This window comes from Perca fluviatilis, chromosome 20, assembly GCF_010015445.1.
Source record: "Perca fluviatilis chromosome 20, GENO_Pfluv_1.0, whole genome shotgun sequence".
Classification (NCBI taxonomy): Eukaryota; Metazoa; Chordata; class Actinopteri; order Perciformes; family Percidae; genus Perca; species Perca fluviatilis.
In genome coordinates, this window is record NC_053131.1 from 3024556 (window position 1) to 3048573 (window position 24018).

Consider the following 24018-nt stretch of genomic DNA (forward strand, 5'->3'; position numbering starts at 1 on the left):
GTCCTCACCATTTTTACGACCTCGGGGTAGGCCTGCTCGGTCAGGTAGCCCCGGCTGACCGTCACGTAGTCCACCAGCTCGTTGAGCGTGGAGCGCTTGTACTCCTTCATCTTGAGGTCCGACAGCGTGTCCATGAAGTCAAAGACAGTACAGCACTGCTGCAGCTTCTTCAGGAACAGCTCCGGCTGCTCCGGCGCTGGCACGTCTGGACGCACAAACACAGAGAGAGAGAGGGAAAGAGAGGGAGGGAGGGAGGGAGGGAGAGAGAGAGAGAGAGAGAGAGAGAGAGAGAGAGAGAGAGAGAGAGAGAGGTCAGTTCAGTTGGTGCAGAAATACATGTGATGTTTCTGACTCCCGCAGAGGTCAGGGAGCTGCAACACCGAAAACAGCACTAAATCAAAGAGTTGGACTGAAGAGCACTAGTGTAGACCACTAGAAGTAGAGACAGAGAGTTATTGAAACTATAGGGGATGAGCGCAATTGCCAGTCGCTACTTAAGCAGCGGCGGTTAAGTCTCCACAGCGCCCGCTAGCAGCAAATGGTGCAAAACAGTAAGGAGATATGACCCGAGTTACCTCAAATTTGGCTTCAGCTGGAGCGGGACGGAGGAAGTACAGCCTGGCTGTGGCTGTCAACAATAAATAATGTTTTAGGAATAAACCCGCCTCCTGTGTGAACTGGCCCTAGCTGCTACTCTATTTTAACGTGGGCCATAATGGTGGTACTTCGAGAGCCTACTATTTTCTGAAGTGATACGTGGTGTAAACAGTTTGAGAAACACTGATTAAAGTAATTTATTAAGCAATAATGGCAGACAACCCCTGGTTCTGGCTTCTCCAGTGAGGACTTGCTGCTTTTAGCGGTTTTATATCATTCACATTTTTTAAACTTGTGGGTCAGCAACCCACGGCTCTGGAAAATTTGACCATTTTCTGACAATTTTATAGACTAAACAATAAATACACAAAATAATCTGTAGATTAAATCAATAATAAAGACAATCCAGCACCAATCATACTAATTTTAAGGATAATTTCCCCCTTGAAAATAATAAAAAAAGATCATCCATCCATCCTTTGCAAACTCCTAAAAAATGACAATAAATCAATTCTCCAAAAAACTTTGCACTTAAAGAAACGTGCACAAATATGTGAAAGACGGAAAAAAGTATGACTGCTTTTCTTGTTTAGAAGCCAATAATGAATGTATTCACAGGAAATGGTGTTTAAAACATCCAGCAGCAGCAAGGTTAGTTTGTTTGGTATTTTTTATATAGATAGCTGGGTGCAGCATAAGCAGGGATAGGCACCATAGAGCAAAAGATCTTACCACTTCCAAAAATGCAAGTTAAGCAAAGTAACATATGTATGGATTTCACGGAAAACAAAGGATGCTACAACCGCATGCCTCAGGTGAAAAAGTCTGTTTCCTGCTCTGCATTAGCTTTTTACTTATTCATCTTTTCAGCAAACCCTCTTTGTAAAGAGGGGGGTGGGGGGGCACACAGCCTCATTATCCAGTAGTGCGTGTTTCGGTATGGATGTACAGGCAGAACAAGTCAACAGGTGTCTTTATTGTGATCCAACAGTGAAAGACATGGCGGAGGGTCGCACAGAGTTCAGACCTGCAGGGGGACGCACGGCGCTCTTCCCTGATCGCGAGGCCTGATGTTCCCGTCCCAGCAGGACCGGGCCATTATTATGTAAGAGATAAGCTGCTGCTGCTGCTGTGTGTCTGAAGTGTGTGTGTGTCTAAAGTTTGTTCCCAAAATGACACTTCAAAGTGCTTGTTTGTCGTTTGGAATTCAGCTGCTCTTCATGTTGACTCACAAACTGCATATGAATGACTTGAGAAACTTTTCAAGTAACACTGAAATGAATTGCTCACCTTTTTACAACATGCAGAGTGATTCATTCATTATACATTACCTTTGGGCTCCAGGAATCCCTTTTCTAACATTTCATAGACTAAATGATTATTGGAGGAAATAGTCGGTAGAGTATGTTTCATTTTATTATTATATAAATGTTAGCTGCAGCCCTACAGCTGTTTCTCATTACTACTCTTTATTATTACTTTGGTTTGGTGGTTGTATTAGATGTTGATCAAATGTTCGAACCATTTAGACAGTAAGAATGTTGCATGTTTGCTCATTTCACAGATTTGGGACTAAATTGACAGACTTGAGATTTTTGGCCAAATTAAAGAGTTTGCTGTTGTAGCTCTTGTGCAGGTTAGGTTAACAGAGGCCCCCTTGAATACATTCACATTTACAGGGTTTCTGCAGCTTTCACAAAGTCAAATTTGAGACTTTTTAAGACCATCGTGGATTAAATTTAAGGCCTATATCACGACAAAAGTACAACGAAAGGCAGAGTGACAAAATGACTTGCAAAGTATATACCTAATTTCAAATTAAATAAAAGCAGCGCGGAGTAATAATAATCAGTACATATCCAGCAAATTCTATTTGGACTATCAAGAGATATAACTACCACGGAATAAATAAATAAAAAATTAAAAAAACGTTCTAGAGCGCCGTGGGAGCATTTCCAAGAGCATTAGAGGTAGTGTTACATAGAGCTAGGGAAATTAAGACCGGTGTTAAAATGATTTAAGACCTTTTAAGGCTTACATTTTTGATTTTGAAATTTTTGACTTTTTAAGACCCTGCCGTTACCCTGTTTTAAAGGTCAGTAGGGTCTTTTTTTCCTAGATCAAATTGAATGAATGGTTAAACTCTTGAAATCCTCTTCCTGACGCTCAGAAAGTGCAGCTTCCTGTCCTGGGAAATGGCCCTCGACAGACCTCATCCAGTGCATTTAAAGTGATCACTGTGAACATGTTTTGATCCAAATGCCACCAGTTACTCACGACCTACTGGCCTCCTGCTTAAGCTCAGCGCATTGAGGCAAGTCCCAAACAAACCCAGAGCCCTGATTGACTGGCAGGAGTCCGGGGCTCTGCAGCCTTTATCCCCCCCCTCCACAAATTCGCTGGGAAGGAAGAACCAAGAGCTCAATGCTCGCTCCCACAACTTCCAAGTTCCCTTGGCCTTTGGAATTAAAATAGCCCCACATCATCATCACATGCCCTTCACCATACCTAGAGATTGGCATGGTTTTAGTTCAGTTAGCCTAATAGCTGGTTTGATTTGCATTGAGAGATGATCTTATGGAAAGTACCCCATGCCAATCTCTAGGTATGGTGAAGGGTATGTGATGATGTGGGGGGTCTATTTTAATTCCAAAGGCCAAGGGAACTTTATCAGGATGCATAGTATCCTGGATCCATGAAATAACTGGCCTTTCAAAATAAACATCTGCCTGCCTCTATGGGAATTTAACATAGGGGAGGACTGACTTTTGCCCCCTGTATTTTATTTATTTACGATACATTATTCATTCACAAAGAAAATTGGTGTCCTTAAAGGTTGAATTTTTCCTCATTTTTTTAATTAAGGCATTAAGATCAATTTCAAAAAGATGATTTTGTTATGCCTCTTTTTAGTCAACTTTAGCATGGCATAATTAGCATAAACTTATGAGCACAACTGTATGTAGATGCTGCTATTGAATGGAGGCATATCAGAAATTTCAGTTTACAGTAAAGTACTGATTGGAATTGTTTTATTATTATAACTTTAGCTTTTGTGATAAATGTTCTGTGTTCGACTGTAAAATGGCAGTCATATCCATGTTCTCATCCTTGCATTAGAATATAGAGCAGTTTTGACGGTGTCTCATGTTGTCATGCTCCATGACATGTTTTCTCTGTTATACAGTGAATATTGAACTCTAGCTAAACTTTTAAAAAAGAAAATCGTGTGGCCGGGTTGGTTCAGTGGGTAGAGCAGGCACACATGTACTGAGATGTTTATGCCTCGACGCAGAGGTCCAGGGTTCGAATGCGACCTGTGACGATTTCCTTCATGTCTTCCCCTCCCTCCCCCCCTCTCCCCTTTCTCACCTAGCTGTCGTATCAAAAATAAAGGCAGAAAAGCCCCTCAAAAAAGAAAATCGAAACGTAATGGCAATATCTGGCTGAAAAAGATTTTTCCCCCCAAATCGTTCAGCCCCTACTTTGAACTTTTAGCAACATTTTCATTTCAAACCGAGAGATTACATCATATGCAACTAGGATGGAAAATAATCTACAATCTGTGGTGGGGATAGTACCTCCCGATTAACCAGCCAACAAGATCAAAGAAATTCCTCTTTGCCCAGCATGTGATATGATCACTCGGTGCTCCAAATACCTAAAAACAGTGCTGGCCAGAATATTAAGGTGGCTGCAAAGTCTGCATGTCCTGAGCAAGATATTCAGTCCTGGCAGTCTTTTTAAGTTGCCCTGGATAAGAGAATCCAAAATTTGGTGAATAATAAGAATAAAAGCTCTGATAGGCCTACTGTACACTACCTGTTCAGCACCAAACAGCAGACAGACACAGTTAGAGACTAGCTGCTGAAAAAAGTGAACCATCTAGCCAAATTTCCTCAAATACACCAACTTTCAAAGACTTTGCAGGCCAGTGGTGTATCAGTGGGGGGCTTTTTGAAATTAAAAAAAATATTAAAATTTAAAAAAAGTTGACTGACTCACATGAATGTTAAAATCTTTAGGAAAACATTGTAACGATCAGACCATTTGAAGAGAAAGTGTAGTTCCCTGTCCTGCGAAACAAACCTTGGCAGAGTGCATCTAAAGTGGAATGTAATGTATATACAAATGTAAAATGTACATGTTACAGTTGTAAAACAAACTATATAACAAGATTTCACTTCAGTCCAAGTATGCAAATCTGTAAGGCGGTGCAAAGTATATACAGAGGTCTGGGGACGCTGGAATAGTATCTGAATAATAATATCCGGAATAATATTTCCATAGTCCCTTTCATTGCGGCGCAGTGAATATGTGCATGCTTGTTTTGTGTGTTGTCTACAGTGCGTGCAGGTCCCTGTGAGTGAGTACAGTAGTGTACAGTACGCTGTACTTCATTACAGTAATTACTGGCTGCAGGATTCAGGGTCGGCTTGTGTTACGGAGCCCGGGGCCCCGGGATCCTGCAGCTCTGTCGCTATACGAGCATGTGAACGGCCTTAAAGGAAGCTATTAATAGACAGATAATCACACAGGACACAGTAATCCCTCTACAGAGACACAGAGAGAGCACAGCCAATGGGCTTGGAGCAGGGCGAGAGAGTATGAGTGTGAATGTGGGAGAGGAACAGAGAGAGTGTGGGTGAAAGTGTGTGACTGTATTTAAGCATGTGAGAGAATGAGTGTGTGTGTCTGTAGTCCTAGAATAACCCAGAAACTACCCTTCATACACATCAGCAAGGAAGAAGAACCAACACACACCAATCTCTGCTTAATATTTTCCACATAGATTTTCTTTATCTTTGTTTGTACTGGTACTGGGGGGCTACTGATGAGTGACAGTATACCAACCACCATGTATCCCAGTTTTCAGTCAGTGGAGAAAGGGATTTGCCTCGCCGGGAATCGAAACTTGGACATTGCAGTTATGTGGCATGCACCCTAACCATAAGGCTACCGTAGTGCCCATTTTCCTTTAATTTTTTCTTCAATCAGTGGTTTTATCTATAAAATGGCGGCAACAAATGTGAAAAAGACCAAACTCCAAATATATTCAGTTTACCATCATAAAAGACAAAAATAACAAGCATACATTCATATTTGAGTAGCTGAAATAAGTGAAGTTTGGGCATTTTGCCTTCATAAAATGACCCTATTACCACAACTGTTGGCGATTCATTTTCTGCCAAACCACATCTTTTCCTCGTGCCATGGTAGTTAGGAACATCTGACTTAAGTGATCAATGGATCATTGACTTTTTTGATGAATAATGTTCTTGGTATTCTATCAATCAACCACGGTTTCACGCTTCCTCCACTATAGTTTACTACACTGCAGCTAATGTTTACTCTTCAGAAGCAATCAAAAAGGCATACCAAGTATAACAGGACACATTAAGAAGTTAAACATTTAAAGAAAAACATCTTGCATAGATTTCTGAGCCGGTTTGGCACGTGGCCTGTCTCCGCTCTGCAGCCCAAAGCACCTCAAAGACACCTGAGCTGGTGTTACTGCTAGTTGTTCATGCTTATACCAAGACCCAGGCAGAATTGGGATTAAATGTACCAGCCACAGCTGACAGTCTGCAGCTGCTTTCAAATCATAAAAACTGTATGTCACCGCAAAGGACAGAAAAGTGATTCCAAGTGAATGGACAAAACCATGGGGGGAAAAGACAATTAGTTAGCCAGATCAAAGCTAAACGACAAATGTACTTGTATGAATTATTCGAATAATCCCATTAAAACACCCAGAGCTGTTCACGTTTTCAAGCTACATAAACCTGAAACTCATGACAATGTTTGCAAGATCACGCACGTTTAATTCATAAAACATAAGACCTTTTAAAGCCACTCAATGCAATGGATGCACTGACCGGACCAATTTGTCATAAACTGAAGCTTTCACGTTTAAAAGTACCCATATCATTGAGGGCATTTACTTTTACCATCCATCTTTATCCCCAAATCCATTTAGCTGGTACAAATGTGATCTTTTTTTAATCCAGCAGCCACTGTGGGCAGCGGATGGAATCAGGGTTGAAATGAGTGTCTGGCAGTTGCTGATCTACTCCGTCAGCCTCTCTGTGCATAAACCAGCCATCATGTTGGGGATTATTTATGGCTACATCACAGCAGCAACAGCTATTAGAAGTGAGTGTGGCCAGTGTAGGCAGTTCAACATCCACGAAGAGACAACAGTTGCTTCAAACCAACACAATTGAGCATTTTTTAGCTTTATTCTAAAGATATCGTCGCGTTTACGTTTTTGAAGGCGACTTTTCTGATATATTGTATATTTTAAAGTCATCAGGATCAAAGGTTTCAAGTTAATGTTACAGTTGACGAAACAAACAAAACAATGGGCTGTAGGAAGAAAGTTTTTTATATTGGCAAAGTTGCACTGGGCAACAGGCTACATCTTTATCATTCAAGTGCGGATGGGACCTGCTAGTTTACGGCTAGTCTATATCGACTATGTTCCACTTCCAGGATAGTTCCGGTGCCGCTGGATGTCCCTCATTTTCGGCAGGATGTCCGTCCCCTTCCTCCGTCTCTGTGTTGGCGTCCTAACCTCCGGTGGATTTGTGAGGACTATGGTTAACTGCTCCTCAGATCTCTGCAGGGTAAATCCAGACAGCTAGCTAGACTATCTGTCCAATCAGAGTTTTCTGTTGCACGACTAAAACTACTGTTGAATGTCCACATGTTCCACCAAAACAAGTTCCTTCCTGAGGCTATTTTGGCACCGCCATTGTGTCCGGGGCTTAGCGCCGCCCCCAGACAACTATGTTTGGTTTAAAGAAATGCCAATAAACCAGAGCATGTTATTCTCCCATCCCGGAATGCTGTGTGGACTAGCCAGACCCTCCTCCGCAGCGCTGTGCAGGAAGGTCTGGCAATGCAAGACTAGCTTACGGCTGACAAAACGTGTCTGTTTCTATAGAACAACTTGTAGTGGTGCAGATTTTGTGGTGTCTTGTGTTCTGGTTGAGAATGACTGTTGACACCAGGTCAAAAACCTATAAATGCATTCTATTGGGTATGGAGCTAACTGGTCTCATATCAACACGACTATTCTGAGATGCTTTATGAGTGCAGCCCTGGCCTGTGGAAACACTGATGCTCTGCTCTGGCTTCTGCCTCACCCCGGTTTACTCCTTCCTGCCTGCCGGTTCTGTTTCTCATCTGTGGTAGAGACTCTCATCTGGGCTCCCTTTGGCAGAGGAAGAGAGAAGTCGCTGCTGTTTAATTAATGATGGAAATAAGCTTAACGACTAACAGCATGGGAGAGAGAGAGCAGTGGGATAGCTCACCACAGGAACTCCTTTAAGTAAGGCTAATTACATAACAGCATCAATCTATTGAACACAGGGTCAGGATTTAGCAGCTTGCATATGTACACCTCTTTTTAAGAAAGACTTTAATGTTGTTTAATAGGCTTAACATGATTTACTGATCTTTAGTGGGAAGTCTCAAATCAGCCACTGATTATTTTAGTAGCCAAACATGATTTGGCAGTGTTTCATAGCTCACATGGTCAGTTCACAGCGAGGAACAGTTATCAAAATGAAGTGCAGACCTGCTCCAAAACGGCACAAATGCAACTACTGCAAAAAACACACACAAACAGAATGGGTTTTTAAAATTTCACTCTGTACAGATTACAAAGTAATTATAAGGGTGAAAAGAACAGTCAACGGTTATGGATCTACTCATGGTAATGCTGAGTAAATGCATAGTAGGGCATTGCTTCTTAAGGATCCAACAACTGAATCAAAGTCTTCTCTCTTACTGCTGCAAGAAAACCACTAATGGGAACATATACAGACAAGATCACAGTGTAGCTTTTGGGGATCTTTACAAGGCAGCGCCTAAGTCAAAGACTGCAAAGTTATCTGACAAATGAGTTTACATTGACAGTGACTCAGCTGGACACTGTGGCCAGACCCCCCCAATTCTGCACCACTGTATGTACCTCATATACTGTGGTGCATTTAGCCAAATGCTGGTAGAATCTGGGCCAATGGTAGGTTTTTACTGCCAGCTGCAGTTTGGGCAGAAAATGCATCTGGGAGAAGTTACAGTAAGATTTTTTAAATCCTACAATTTACAGTTACATTACAATCATTTGGCAGACACTTTTGTCTGAAGTGACTTACACAAAGCGCATTCAAACCACGTAGGAGAAAGAGCTAGATATCATCCAACATTGGGAGTGTATGCCTTTCAAACAGATAACTAAAAGCATTTTAAGTACTACAGTAAAAGTGCTTAAAACTGCAATTTGGCCTATTTTTGTTAAACAACAGTTTCCAACTTGAAGGTCAGGACCCTCATGCGGTTTGTTGCAAGATACACTCTTGTGGACTAACAAGACTTATTTTTCAGATTTCACTCAAGTTTCCACAAGTACACTGCTTTTTGTGAGAGGTTACAAGATAAAACGATCAGAAACCACCGTGTTGAAACATATAGGGTGCATTTAGAATTCCGTTGATGAAATGATATCTTTGACAGAGGGGCTATTCAAACTGTACTGGACACAGGCTTTGACTTCTGCTATCCCCCATCAATCAGCTGATTAACATCCTCAACACACGGTGCATGTTGTTGTTGCTGTTGACCTATTCTTGTTTAGTTTTGGCTGTATCATTGGTACTATGGCCAGCAGGTGAAAAAAGTCACTTTCTTATAGGGTTGCACGATTTGGAGAAAACGTCATATTGCGATTTACAACACTGCGATTGCATTGCATTTCTCAAATTGAACATACAAAGTTAAACGAGCATAAAAAGAAATATATAAAGAAAAATGTCCCATACTTTTTTTTTATAACTTAATATTTTACCAAATTAAATGACAGAAAAATGACATCAGTGTGTGAGTGGTGAAGCGAGGGGAGCGAGCGCAGGTGAGCAGCGTTGGAGTTAGCGTAGCGGCTGTGTGAGGGAAAAGAGATGTTAAAGTGAGTTAACCGTGAACAATAGAAACCCCCAGCTTCTTAAGACCTGGTGGCTCCACCAGTTAATACTGTGGGTAAAAGTGAAGGGTGTCGCAACGTGGAGACTGCAGCGCACACACAGCGTCACGCGCAAAGCACACCTTTTGGTTTACTCCAATCCCACCATTTTTGCATTCATGTAATCGCACAGAGCGCCACCGTGATTGCAATTAGATTAATCGTGCAGCCCTACTTTCTTGTTTATTAATGGAACATTCACCGGTGTGCTTCACTATTCTTAGGTTATACTGTTCTACACACAGCGCCGCAGAGATTCAAGTCTAAGAAGGTGTAGGATGACCAGGCGATGCACTTTAAGAACAGTCCACACACACTCAGTGTAAAGGGGAAAGCCCCTTGTCTATAAAAGCAGCAAGCTGTGTGTGTGTGTGTGTGTGTGTGTGTGTGTGTGTGTGTGTGTGTGTGTGTGTGTGTGTGTGTGCGGGAGCGTGTGTGCGGGGGAGCGTGTGTGCGGGCGAGCGAGTGGGCTTGAGTTACGGCAGGAGAGAGAGTCCAACAGATGGACTCAGCAGGTCACTCAACCCCTCTGCCTGAAGGTCCATTTGTAGGATATTGTGTAGCGGCTCTGACGGTGTAATGTATGTACACACACTCAGCGTTCAGCCATCTTAAAAGGTATAAACAGCCGACTGGAGATCAGTAAAACCGTCAGGAAGACATGCAGGGCTATCGATGGTGGAATGTGGTGTGACCTTTGCTCTACTCGCTGCAGGTGGCTTCTAATTAACCTCATTTAGCCAGAGAAAGTTGCTGGGTTTTTTCAGCCGCTCCCTGCTTCGGCTGCCAACAACAATAAACCAACCAGTCTTCTACTGGTCCCTGGAGTAATCTGAGATTAAGGACACCCTCACAAATATGGAAATGTTTTCAACGTTTTGCCACTTTCTCACCTTTAAAAGCCGTTGGTAGATTCCACTTTGTATACCGTTTGTCTGAGTCACTCTAAATAGGAGCAGCTGATCAATATATACAAGTCAGTCATGGATTCAATTCTAATAAGATATTCTTTCAGGGATACTCCCAACAACTAAAACTAACTCTTTTTAAATGAGAATCTGGCCCTTTTTTCTTTTGGGGGGAGAATTTTTAACTTTCAGCCAGCAACAAACTTTAGCAAACTAAAAAGTCATACATCTGCATCTCCATCAAAACGGAAACTGTGCGTCAGGTTTCCTATCGAGGAGAACAGTTTCCCAGCAGTCACTGCTCGCTGTAAGCCACTGGGGTTAAACATTACATAAAGGATTACAGTGACAAGAGATGATAATGGCTGACTGTCATAACATCTGTTCTGTTTAGGCTTCAAAAAAAAAAAAAAAAAAAAACACACAACAGGAAGACAGACGTGACCCAGCAACATGGCCGTCATCAGCTGTCCATACAGATCTCCACCAGAAGCTGGCCCACGACCAGCTGGTCCACTATCATGACACTGTCATTCACATGCATGTACACACATATGGCTGTTAGAGTTGAGCAATGTTCAGTGCCAGACACACAACATAATATGACAGTCAATGGGATTCCTGCTGCAAGTGGAGACATGTTATCTGCAGTTATATTGACCAATGAAAAAACATTCAGGCTTTTTAGTGGAAATACTTTAGGAGTTGATAGATAGATGTTCATTCTGCTCACATTTAATTAATCAATCTACCTGGTGTCTGGTGCAAAGAGAGAACAAAAAAACAAAGACAAACCCTTATAGATGTGGAGGGAGTTTGATTAGCCATTAACCAACAAGCCATTACAATGTCACTTTGAGGATGTAAACATGCAGACTGGAACAATTGAATGAAGAGGAGAGAGAGGAAAGAGGACTGCACCAGTTGGAGCCAAACAGCTGTAAGCATGGCAACCGAGTCAAACACACAGTCAAACACACATTGACCTGGGTTCAGTCTACCAAACCTAGTGCAAGTCGTGCAATACAGTACTGAACTCGTTGGCTGCAGTTACGTTCATGTTTTGTTATCCTTATCATGAGCGTCCCATGAAATTAACCCATAAAGTAGCAAAAATGCCCAACGTGATGTATTCCAAGAACTTGTGTCAGCTCAAAAATACAAAGGCATTCAGTTTACAATGATATAAAAGCAGTGCATGCTTGACAGGTTTGGATTGATAAAGGACTTAAAATAAGTGTATAGTTTTGATGCCTATGTGGCCATAAATCACAATGTCAGGATAGCGCAAAATGCTAAAACATACTGCAGTTGAACAGAAGAGAAGAGCATTAAAGTCACCAAACTGACTCAGCAATGGCAGTTACAAATATCTAGCTCAAGCGTGCTAACATTAGCCACCATAAACTACTGGTCAATCCACATGAAGTCGGGCCGTAGCTGCAAAATCCCTGTTTACTGAGTTTAACTGATTATCAGAATTGTTGGCCAGCAATTTTCCGTTGATCGACAAATCAATAACATCCAATGACATAATGTCAGGTATGTGCTAGGTGTGTAAATCCCACGTTTTATCACAATACGATATTGTATTGATTCTTTGGACAACGATACAATATTAACCGATATCCCAAAGACAATGCAACGTCGTTTCGATCCCATTCGGGGGCCTGCAACTGTAACGAAACGATATATAAGCCCAATTAATGCGGTCATTTGTCATATTTATTCATATCTACAAAAAGCAACTAAAATATGATTTGAAAATGTCATTACTAAGCTCTTCCATCCATTTAAATAAAAAAATATTCTTTTTTATAGAAAGAATAAATATAAAGTGGAAATTTCAAAATAAAGGCGCATCGTAAGGATTGAATCGAGATTTTTATATATATATATATATATATATATATATATATATATATATATATATATATATATATATATATATATATATATATATATATATCCAGATCAATGTATCATTACACCCCTAGTAGGTGCTGTAGCACAGCTTGATGCCATTTCCTTGTTTGAAACTGCACCGCAATAGATTTCAGATCTGATACTAGACTTGTTATTGTATTGAAGTCATATTTTGACACTGTGAAAACACTGAAGGGAATGTTCTTACAACTCCACTCTGACAGCTGTGCACTCATATAAAAGGCAAGCCTACAATGATTCCAACTAATGATTCCAGCAAATACAGTACATAGCCTGCATGTGTGCAGGATTTGTGTAATGGAAAAACTCCGTTCAGGACCCAGATACAAACTACCCGTGTCCCTGTCTCCATGTTCTCAGGTCTCATACAAGAGTCCCTGCAAGGCGCCAGGCTGCTGTCAATCATTAACACATATGCAGTCGTCCTGGGTAAACTTTGCTCCCAGCTACTGTAGCCAACAACACAGCAGATGGCAGAACTACGGAGGCCCTAGTCACTTTCACTCTCGTGTTTCGGTAACAAGGTGTTGCAGGTACTAAATGTCTGAATGATATCTCACTGAGACAAACCATAAGACTCCTGCACGCTCCTAATGAGAGCAAACACTGCAGGAAGTAGGGCTGCGCAATTAATTGAATTTTTGTCACGATTTTGGCTCCCAATGACCACAAAAACAATGTAATTGGGAAAAACAATTATTTTGCCCATGACAATTTGCAAGTAAACTCTTATTTTATCTTGTGTTCTGAAGGGGAGTTCAAAAAGTTCATTTAGTTTTTTAAAAAGGCCTTTATTTCTGACAGGACATCTTTAGACAATTCCCCCTCCTCCCCTCCCCCCCACATAAAAAATCTTTGGATCTACATGATTCACGTGGATGACATTTTCTCATTCAAAACGGCGATTTTCGCCAAAAAGTGACTAGTTTCCAGGTATGTAAAATAAAGCCACACTAGAGCGCTGCTTACTGTGCTCCAAGGCTGCAACACAACAAGCGTCTGGCCGCTACGGAAACCAAAACTTGCGCATGTTAAATTTGGAACCCATGATCAGATTTGAAACCAAATCCTCTAAACGATTCCAATAAAGAAACCATTCTACTGGAATCGTAATTTCTGAACAGATTCCAAGTAGAGCTGGGCAATATATCGAATATCCTATCGATATCGTGATATGAGACTAGATATTGTCTTAGATTTTGGATATCGTTATATCGTAATGTGGCGTAAGTGTTGTCTTTTCCTGGTTTTAAAGGCTGCATTACAGTAAAGTGAAGTAATTTTCTCAACTTACCAGACTGTTGTAACTGTTATATTATTTGCCTTTCCCCACTTAGTTATTAGATCTCCATTACTGCTGATTATTTATCAAAAATCTCATTGTGTAAATATTTTGTGAAAGCACCAATAGTCAACACTACAATATCGTTGTGGTATCGATATCGAGGTATTTGGTCCAAAATATCGTGATATTTGATTTTCTCCATATCGCCCAGCCCTAATTCCAAGTAGGAATCGGTTCTCGATGCCCAACCCTATTCATCAGTGACGTGCAATGAAATAACTAAGCGCTTTGTCTTCAAACTGCATGACATGTCTTGCTGTAACCATTCCTCCTGCTCATACTTGCAATTAAAAAAAATATCTCTTCCTAAAATCCACAGCTCTTTTTCTGTGCAAAAATGTATTTAAAAGTCTATCTGAAGTTAACAAAGACTATTAGAACGGCATCTCTAATTATAGCAGAGTATGAACAGGAGGAGTGATAACAGCAAGATAAACCTGTTACAATGCTCATTCAGGGAAAATGTGAAGCAATCCTCAAAGCGTGTCCTGGTGCACTTTTAATAGCACTAACCCTTAACCAAAGAACACCTTCAATAAATGCCCTCAAATACTAAAACTGGACAGCAGTACCTTATGTCTTTCTCTTCTTAGAATCAGTCTAGATTGCAGGAGTCTGGTATTAACACTCAGCAGGGTTAGGGGTTAGATTCCCTGTGCAGTTCAATGAGTAAACATGACTTAAAAACATCACCAAGCCTTCCAGTGTGCAGGTTTCTATTCCTACTTGAGCTGTAAATGCTAATGACGCATGTTGCGTTGGTGGATAAAAAAAACAGAAGACACGTCATTTTAATTGTTGCTAATTATGCAGCCGTTTGATCGGAAACACAATGCATATTTACAGGGTTTTATTAGCTTTATACTACATCATGAAGTTGCAGTTAATAGTAGCTAAAGTGGTACTTTAAATGCTATTTGATTGCAATCCCCTGTGCTTTGGTTACTCTATTATAGAGTTGACAGGATTATTTGATTAGTCAATTAAAAGAAAATTAATATAAAACAGCTTTGATAACGTATTAAATCATTTAGGCCGTTTTCCAAGAAAAAAAAGAAAAGAAAAAAAAAGCCAAAGATTTGCTGGTTGCAGCCTCTAAAAAGGTGAATATTTTCCTGTTTTTCCTTCTATGGTAGTAACATCTTGGGGTTTGGGATTTTCAGTCAGTTTGAATTTGGGCATTTTTCTGTATTTTCTGCCATTTGACAGACCAAAGAGTAACCGAGAAAATGATTGGCAGGTCTAATTGTTTAAAATGATGTAGAAAACCTGCAAATCCTCACACTGACGATACTGAAGCTTAGTACCATTTTTATTTGATGGATTCCTTTAAACTGCTGAATCAATTATTTAAAAAGTTTTCGACTTATTTTCTGTCCATCTACACATTAATGAATAGACTAATAGACCCGTTTCAGCACTGATATTAACATTATTTCAACATGGATGGACACATATGTTAAAGATCCTGAGGCGCTTACTATTGTTTTGTCAGGTATGAAGTATTAAGCTGCACCACAGGAAAAAAAACAGGACTTAAAATAACCTTAACATGACTGCAGGTCTCAAGATTGCTGAAGCTTTTCAAGGATTCAGCTTTTTAACTGCTCAACTCTTCTTCCTAAGTAATCAATTCATTCCAATGTTTAATTTGCTTCTACTCCATGCCATCATCACCAACAGTGGCGGGGCAGTGTTGTTTGGCACTGGCTGGACAGGCCCTCACATAACTGACAGGTTATGTTAGGTTTGAAGACTCCGACAGCTGATGTGTCACGTCAAACGTTTCCTTGAGGAAGATGCTGTATTGAGAGCATCAGCTCAAAGTCTGAAACGTTAAAAAAAAAAAAAAACCGCTGCTCTCTCAAGCGGCAGCAGCAGGAACGATCGTCTGGGACGGTTCACACAAAGACAGCGTTCGCCACCCCAGGTGAGAGGGCTGGGTCGCTCGCAGGACTCAACATAGCAGAGATTCCACCAGACATGAGCACCGCTGAATCAAACTCAACACAGGAGGTAGCTGTCCTTCCCCTCGGCTGCTGCACTTTCCTAAAGCCCCTGACACACCAACCCGACGGCCGACAGTTGGCAGAAAAGGCAGTCCAACTAATTTACTAATATACTTCACCGAAACTTGTTTCTGAAAACATTTTAAGAAAGAAATAGGCTGTGCAGTTGCTGAATCGGTCTTCATTTCAGATCGACAAAGGTCAGTTTAAAAGATTTTCCTCAGATTTTGAGAGGAGTTAGTCACGCTCATCCTGCTTGTCATTTCCGGATTAGCTCTCCACCAATCAGATTGGTCATGGAGTCTGACTGCCCACCCTCCGACGCAACATGTCAGGTCGGCCAAAATGAAAGCCGACGGCTCCTCGGACGGACAACGGCACGGAACACACTGAACAGACTCCAGTCACCGACCTCGCCAGACTGTCCGACTGCCGATTATCAGCTCGGTGTGTCAGTGCCTTTACACAAGAGCCAAGACATGCATGTTTTTGTAATAATTGCTTAAAGCATCTAAACAAAGTTTTGGCTTAGATTTTGTAACATTCCAAAATCTTAATTTTGACTTAAAGATTTTCATTTTACTGTAAACGTATATTGGTTCTAAATATCGGTTATCGCTTGTATTAACTATTAGGGCTGGGCAATATATCGATATTATATCGATATCGTGATATGAGACTTGATATCGTCTTAGATTTGGGTAATATCGTGATATGACATAAGTGTTGTCTATTCCTGGTTTTAAAAGCTGCATTACAGTAAAGTGATGTACTTTTCTGAACTCACCAGACTGTTCTAGCTATTCTATTATTTGCCTTTTCCCACTTAGACATTATCTCCACATTACTGATGATTGTTTATCTAAAATCTAAGTGTGAAGATATTTTGTTAAAGCACCAATTTTCAACCCTAGAATATCGCCACAATATCGATCGAGGTATTTGGTCAAGAATATCGTGATATCTAATTTACTCCATATCGCCCAGCCCTATTAACTACTAATTGGTATCGGTCTCGGCCTTGAAAAACCAGCATCGGTCAATCCCTAATCAGTACATGCTCATCTCTTGTATTGGATTAGGATTGGTGGTGCTTAGATTTCATTGATTATGAACCTTAATACCTACTGTTCCGACTTTTCGGTATCAAAAACTATCAAGTGCCACAGTTCAAGGCCAGATTTGTACTCCCTTTGATTAGTTCCCTCTGCCTCTGGAGGTTATGTTCTCGATTCGCTTTGTCCATTTGTTTGTTTGGTCAGAAGGATTACGGAAAAACTACTGGCCTGATTTTTATGAAACGTGGTGGAAGGGTGTTGCATGTGCCATAAGAACCCATTACATTTTGGAGCAGATCTGAATAACAGGAAGGATAGACAAAATGTTAACCAACCAATGTTAACTAATAACCCCAATTGCCTATAATCAATTTGTCATTTCTCACTTCATATTTTGCTTATCGATTAAAGGTTGTGTTGAATCCTGCTACAGGTATATTAATTAAGCAAAAAAGAAACAAAAAAAGATTTACTGTAATAAGAGTTGAGCTGATTAGTCGATGTATTGATTAGTGAACAAAAACTTTTATAATAGGGGTTGTCAAGCAAAAATGTCGAACACTGTCTGGTTCCAGCATGTGTGTGCAAATGTCTGTTTTTATCATCGTAAATTAATTTATTTGAGTTTTAGACATTATCAAGTCCAAACTTGAGCGGTGGGTAATTGGCTTTTCCTATATTTTTTTTGATGTTTTATAGACTTATCACTTAATCAAAAACCATAATTGATAATGAAAATAATCAGCCGTTTCAACCCTTTGTTGTAAATGCTATACTCGTGTATTGGCACGTGCTTAACAGCAAAGCAGACGGAAGCTCAGCAGGTCCAAACTTCACTTTCAAAACTTACCGAACTCTTGGTTCTCCTTTGGAACCGTTTCCCCATTCAGAACAGGTTGGAAATCCAGTCACAGAATGAATCCACCCCCGCAGAACATCAACACATACACCTTCCTCCACATACAGCCAGAGATGTAAAATGTACTCATTCCAGCTGTGAACGTTCCATTCTCCTCTCAGCCGGTAAAAACACTCGTCTTCTGTTACCATTCCCAGTCCATTTTAAGTCTAACTTTCCTCACACACGCGGCTGGTAGCAGCGACAGCCCTTGACAGCAGAGGCTAACTTTAACACTCAATGCCCCCCACCCCACCACACACGCACACACACACCATACACATTCATGAATACTGTCACTCACTTAATCAGGTCTCCTTTCCCTGTTGGGCAACAACAGTAGAAAACAAAAGTCATGAACGTTGCGGTGTGAGCTGATTTGAGCCAAACATGTGGACAACAGAAGTCTGGTGGACCCACGCTCCTTCTTGTGTCTTGTTTGTAGCGAGTGGGGCTGGAAAAATGTAAAGAGACACCTCGTGGATCAGGTTTCCTCTGGAGGGGGACGAGGCAGCGTGTCCGTGGGCTTCATTGGCCAAACGGAGAGCAGAGGAAGCCGCAGAGAGAGAAAAAGAGAGAGAGAGAGAGAGAGAGAGAGAGAGAGAGAGAGAGAGAGAGAGAGAGAGAGAGAGAGATGCAGGGGCGGGCTGCTCAGCATTGTACATCTCAGTCTCTTCTTTCTATTTTCTGCTCCTCTCTATTTATTTATTTTAAAGGCTGCTGCCCAGAGAGGTTTGGAGACAGATCCGTTCCCCTACCCGAGGTGGACGTGAGACGGAGATGTGAGAGGAACCTAATTCAGGTTGAAAATGCAGACAACACGCTCGGCCACATGAGGATTTGGCCCACATCAGCCCGGGTTGCTGCTGTAAAATCAGATATGTGCTCGCAACAGGCTGTTTGTCAGGTGGTTTTTCCTCATTTATGCCACAGCATCTGTGATAGGAAGGGGTCGATTGTGGACGTCACCGCAGCTAACGGCAGTGGGGAAGGCGAGGGGGGAAACCTCTAGGACAGCTGGGAGGAGGAAACCACTCCAGTCACGGGAGGAGGAGGAGAGGTAACCTGATTTTCACTCACAAATCTTCATCCTTTCCTCACATGGACATTGGTGGACTACAAACTGACCCTTTCAGTTTACCAAACTTAACAGGCAAGTGTCAACACAAATACAAAAATTGGCTGGTGGTAACTTTTTCAACTTTGAACAAATGTTGGATAACTTACTTAGATGTTTTTGTCTACATCTTTTGTTTGTGGAAAGGCAAATATGAGTTTAGCTATGCTTTGACTGGGGTAGTTCTTTCCTTGGTACATTTTCTTACATTTTATTTTTATGTATGCTTATGAAAATCTATTTATCATTAGTATTGCACATTAATTAATATAGCAGCCTTAAAGTTGGGAGACTTTAGAAAAATTATGAATATGGATGCTATGCTGACTTGTTGTGTTAATGTGACCGTTCTATCAAGTTTTGTACTAAAACCCAAATAAAGAATTAAAAAAAGAACTTTAAAAGCCTGGTGATTAGTTGCCATTGCCCATCATGCACATGACTGAAATTGAGCTCATGAGAGAGAGAGAGACTCAAGGAACAACTGCAACGTGCAAGGCAAGGGCCACGTGACTGACACGAGTATCTGCGTTAGCACTGCTGCTAACGAGCTAATCTGCTACATGTTTACTTCCAGCTGACCACTATGAGATGTGTTCTCTTTCATCATCTGACATTTCTCCAGACATTCATTCAGAACAGAGCTGGTGCTCCTTTAGCGACAGAGCCACACATTCAAGAGTTCCTGTCATAGTAGAACTGTAACAGACGAACTGATACATTATTTAAAATGAGGGGATCCCTAAATGGGGTCTTCAGAATCTGATGGACTAGAGGTTTGGTTCGCATTATGAAAGTGTAAAGGCGCTGACACACCAACCTGATAATCGGCCGTCGGGACAGTCTGGTGAGGTCAGTGACTCGAGTCTGGTTGGTGTGTTCTGTGCCGTCGTCAGTCGGAGGAGCTGTCGGCCTTCATTTGGGCAAACCTGACATGTTGAATCGGCCAGTGGGTAGTCGGACTCAATGACCAATTACCGGAAATGCCGAGCGAGATGAGCGTGACTAACACCTCTCAAAATCTGATAAAAATCTTTGTTGATCTGAAATGAAGACAGAGTCAGCAGCTGCACGGCCTATTTCTCTCTTAAAATGTTTTCAGAAACACGTTTCGGTCAACTATTTTTGTAAAATACAAGACCGTATTTAGAACGAGCTGCCATTATGCTCTGGCTTTGAAATTCAGGAGAAGACAGACCCATATGACATGTCATCCAGTCAGCTGCCGGTTTAAATTTTTTGGGTGACAATACACATTAGCGCCGCCTGCTGTTAAGGAGACGTATTACTTCTCGTGCAAGCGCAGAACGTACACTCAAGTCGGCTTCGGTGTGTTCCGAGGCACTTTTTGGACCTCGGGGAGACCGATCAGTCCGACTGCCTTTTCTGCCGACGGTCGGCCGTCGGGTTGGTGTGTCAGGGCCTTAAGGGAGTTTGGCTTGCTAGAACTTTTTATTTACTTTGTTTCTATCGTAACCATCGTTTTTACATTTCAAAATGTCAGCACTAATTATTCAAATCACAGTAATAAGTTAGAGCTTTATCAAAACTAAATATATGTGAAAGAATAAAGAAACATTGCATGTTGACTGAAAGGTTTATCCTTTTGCAGTGGAGAGTTCCAGGCACAACCAGGATTAAATCGTACATGGCGAGGAATTATTCTGCAAGACGTTTGGCTTCTTGTAATATCCTGACATCATGATGTGTAACTTGAAATGGTTCAATGCTGCCGATTTGCATGTTAAGAGAGGAGAAAGGGAATGGAAGGAGGATGGTATGGACAGATTCCCAAACAGAGGAGTAGAAGAATTTGTTTGCCTGAGAGGAACCATCTCCCTCCCCTCCTCTTCCTCCTCCTTTCCTTCCCCTAATGCTGAACATTAAAGGACTCCTAATCCTTCCTCCAGGTTTTCCGCCAGCCTCTTCACCTCTCTCCCTTTTCCTTCCTTTCCTGCCCTCCTCTTATAAATGTTCATTACTTTGGAGAAAACTTTTCACGGTACACATGCTCGAGTAACAGCAGAACAAAATCCTTGGGGTCTACAGGCAAGAAGAGGAGGTAATGCTTCCAATTTCCCCTTTTTCAGCTTTTTATTTAACCTTTATTGATTCAGGAGACTCTGGCTGAGGCTGTCCATGTTTGTTTTTGCTTCACATTCATAAAGTTGTATACAGTCCTACTGTGCTGTGTAGTACAACCGGAGCCTTGTGCTGGGAGATTAATGGCCTTGCTCAAGGCAGTTTGCCAGTAGTTATTGAGAGAGGTGGGAACAGCATCATTCATAATCAGAGTTCCCCTTCCAGTACTGGATACAAACCAGTATCCTCCAGTTGTATACACGGCAGGTCTATCAGTTTGTCCTGAACAATTTGGTTCAGGATGTTTGGTTCCATAATCCACTTCCTTTGGTTCTGCACAGTCAGTGAACCAGAACATTACGGTCAAATTAGCCAAAATAAGCATGTGCAGAAAGTGAATTCTGAAGTACAATACAGACGTGTCTGTTGGCTAAACTTTGCTAGTTGGGTTAGCCTTTGGATGTATAGCTCAAATACAGTAACAAGTGTCATCATTATGGCCAACCCAAATTACAAACCAGAGTTGGGAAGTCTCAAATATCGATAACCTCTATGTTGGGGTTTCCCAGTGATATACAGCTACACTGGACAAAAAGTGATAGATCAGACGAAAAAAGGTTTGTGGAAAATAGCTACCAAAGTTGTCCAAAAATGCTAAACCGTTAGCGATTGCATAAACTGAATGCATCCATTATAGGGTTTTAAAGTGCTTGCTAGAATGTTGCTTCACATGTACATTTTGGCTAGTATGTCCTGTAGAAACAAAAAAAGGACAAGCTAACAAAACCAAAACCACACCCTAACCACAAACCAAAACATGTACTGAAACAAACCACAGATTTTGTGCACCGTGACCCTGACCGACATGTGGTCGTTACTGCACTACAGATGGCAGATGGAAACTTAAACTTAAAATATGTACTGCTGCAGCTTGTGACAGACTACCAGCTCTGTCAACAAATATCCAGTACAGTACATCTGAGTTATTGTTTTGCTCTATAACACAACAAACATGTACTCCTGCCAAACCTCTTAGCGGCTGGTTGGATATTGTGAACAGGTTGGTTGTTTCAGACACAACCCCAAACCAATGGTGTTAACACATTGGGCACTGACTAGCTTGTTGGAACATGTTCACTGCTCTCATCCATGACTTCAGAGTCCCTTGGATTGACTGTACTGCAAGGTTACAGTCTTTCATATAGTAGGCTTTCATAATAAACTTCTAGAGAGAGCTGACTGGCAGCATGGAGAAAAAACTCATAGCTAAATCAAATCACACGTCTGCAGCTCAATCTGAGAGTTTGTCTGAGGCAGCCCCAAGTCACTAAATACCTTAAAAGTATAGTTAAAGGTGCATCCTGGGCCATGTCTTGTAGGTACTGGTCCTGTGAATCGTTAGAAAACAAATTCACAGAGGTGAGCCACTGTCTGCTGAACCTGGGGCGTTGCTTTTGGTATGAAGTGAAACCCACTGGGTCTATTGGCAGTATTCCTACTGCGTGCGTCACCATTTTACCCAAGGATCCTCTTAAGGAAACTGCGCCCTCCTGGTCTTCCTCTAAACGTCTTAGGATGCACTGCCAACGACGGGGTTTATGTCATCCCCCCCTGCTTTTCCAAAACCATGCTTGTCATTTTCTGGCTAAAGACTGACCTGTGACTAAACCGTGAGGAGGAGTAGGAAGAGATGTGGAGGAGGGGGGGAAAGATGGGATTTGTGTGCATCTTGATGATGTACTTTTGCAGTCTGTTAAACCGAACGCCCACCTCTGCTGCTGCGTAGCTACATGTGTACCTCAAGGCGGGAGGCAAACGCCGAGTGATTACGGAAACGGACGGTAAGTAACACAGCAAAGCAGCTTCCTTCATTAGAAAGACAGAAGAAGAAAAAAACGGAAATATGAAACTATGCATCACAACAAGAAAAGGTTAAGTGAAGGACAAGCAGGAGAACAGGTTTGTTTTTGAGGTATGGCCTGAAACCACATCCCCACTGCCATGCTAAGAGATAACATCCTCTACGCGCATTTAAAAATGAATAGAAGGCAGGCAAACAGGAAATCCTTTTTACAAAAAACAGCGGGAAGTTAAAGTGTCCTAGAAATAAAAGAAAGTACCTATTGTATCCCCTTCTCTTTCTTATAAAACAAACAGTCCTGAAAAAAATCCTGCAGCAATCTATAGACGGCAGGAGAACAGGAATTCTGCCTTCAAAAGGAATGGGAGACATGTGTGGAGAGGATTGACAGAAAAAAAGAGAAACTGTAAAACAACCAAGAATCTTTCATCTAAAATGACAACAAAAAGGAAGCATTAAAAATAGAATAAACTGTAGAAAATGATCTTGAAAACAGTCAAATCTTGAAAAACTGAAATATTTACGTATGTGTTGTTTCCCCTACCATTGTTTGGGAGGCCTAACCCACCTGCAAGAATGACTAAATTATATAAGTATGCTATACATTTAAAAACTGATGAATGAGATAAAGCTGTTTTCACACATACAGGCAATTTGCTTCTCGTTCCACGCCTTAAAAGTTCAATTCATTTGAACTTTACAGGCCGGCTACATTGCATGGGTAACCTATGTGCAGCGGACCCCCCAACGTACGCTCTCACTATAATCAACTAGAGACACCGGGCAGAGAGCAGCGTAGTGGTGCGTATGCTACGCAGATATCTGCTCTACAAGCGTAACAATAGGACAGGCTTTAATTTATATATTTTACGTGAGGTTACACAGAAATGGATCATAAAGTGTCATTATTTTTAAATTAAACTACGATATACAGGAAACAACTTAATGAGTTTCGGTTTTTCCCAAAAGCAAAAGCTCAGCGTCTCGCCTGTGACTCACACAATCCTACGCCGTGTGTGTGCAGCTGGTGTAGCCGGTTAAAACATACATTCCGCGGCACATACTCCGTTAACGGTCCGCAGACGTTAGCGCGTTCAAGGTTACTTCACCTGGCCCCAATCTGGACCTCTTTCTCTGAACGCTGGTGTAAAACATCCCCTTGGGGCGACCT

The 24018-nt window shown here is 41.4% G+C and overlaps 1 protein-coding gene across 8 annotated transcripts in view; it reads right to left on the reverse strand.

Annotated features, from left to right (window-relative positions):
• ppp2r5eb (protein phosphatase 2, regulatory subunit B', epsilon) overlaps positions 1-24018 on the reverse strand; it is a 70346-nt gene that overhangs the window by 26309 nt on the left and 20019 nt on the right. For 7 of the 8 annotated variants that reach the window (XM_039785922.1, XM_039785921.1, XM_039785918.1 and 4 more), the window contains exon 3: positions 9-205. In XM_039785922.1, coding sequence (XP_039641856.1) covers positions 9-205 — 197 coding nt within the window. Of the gene's footprint in view, positions 1-8; positions 206-18091; positions 18260-24018 lie in introns of those variants that run through there. The other variant, XM_039785923.1, reaches the window with a different exon arrangement.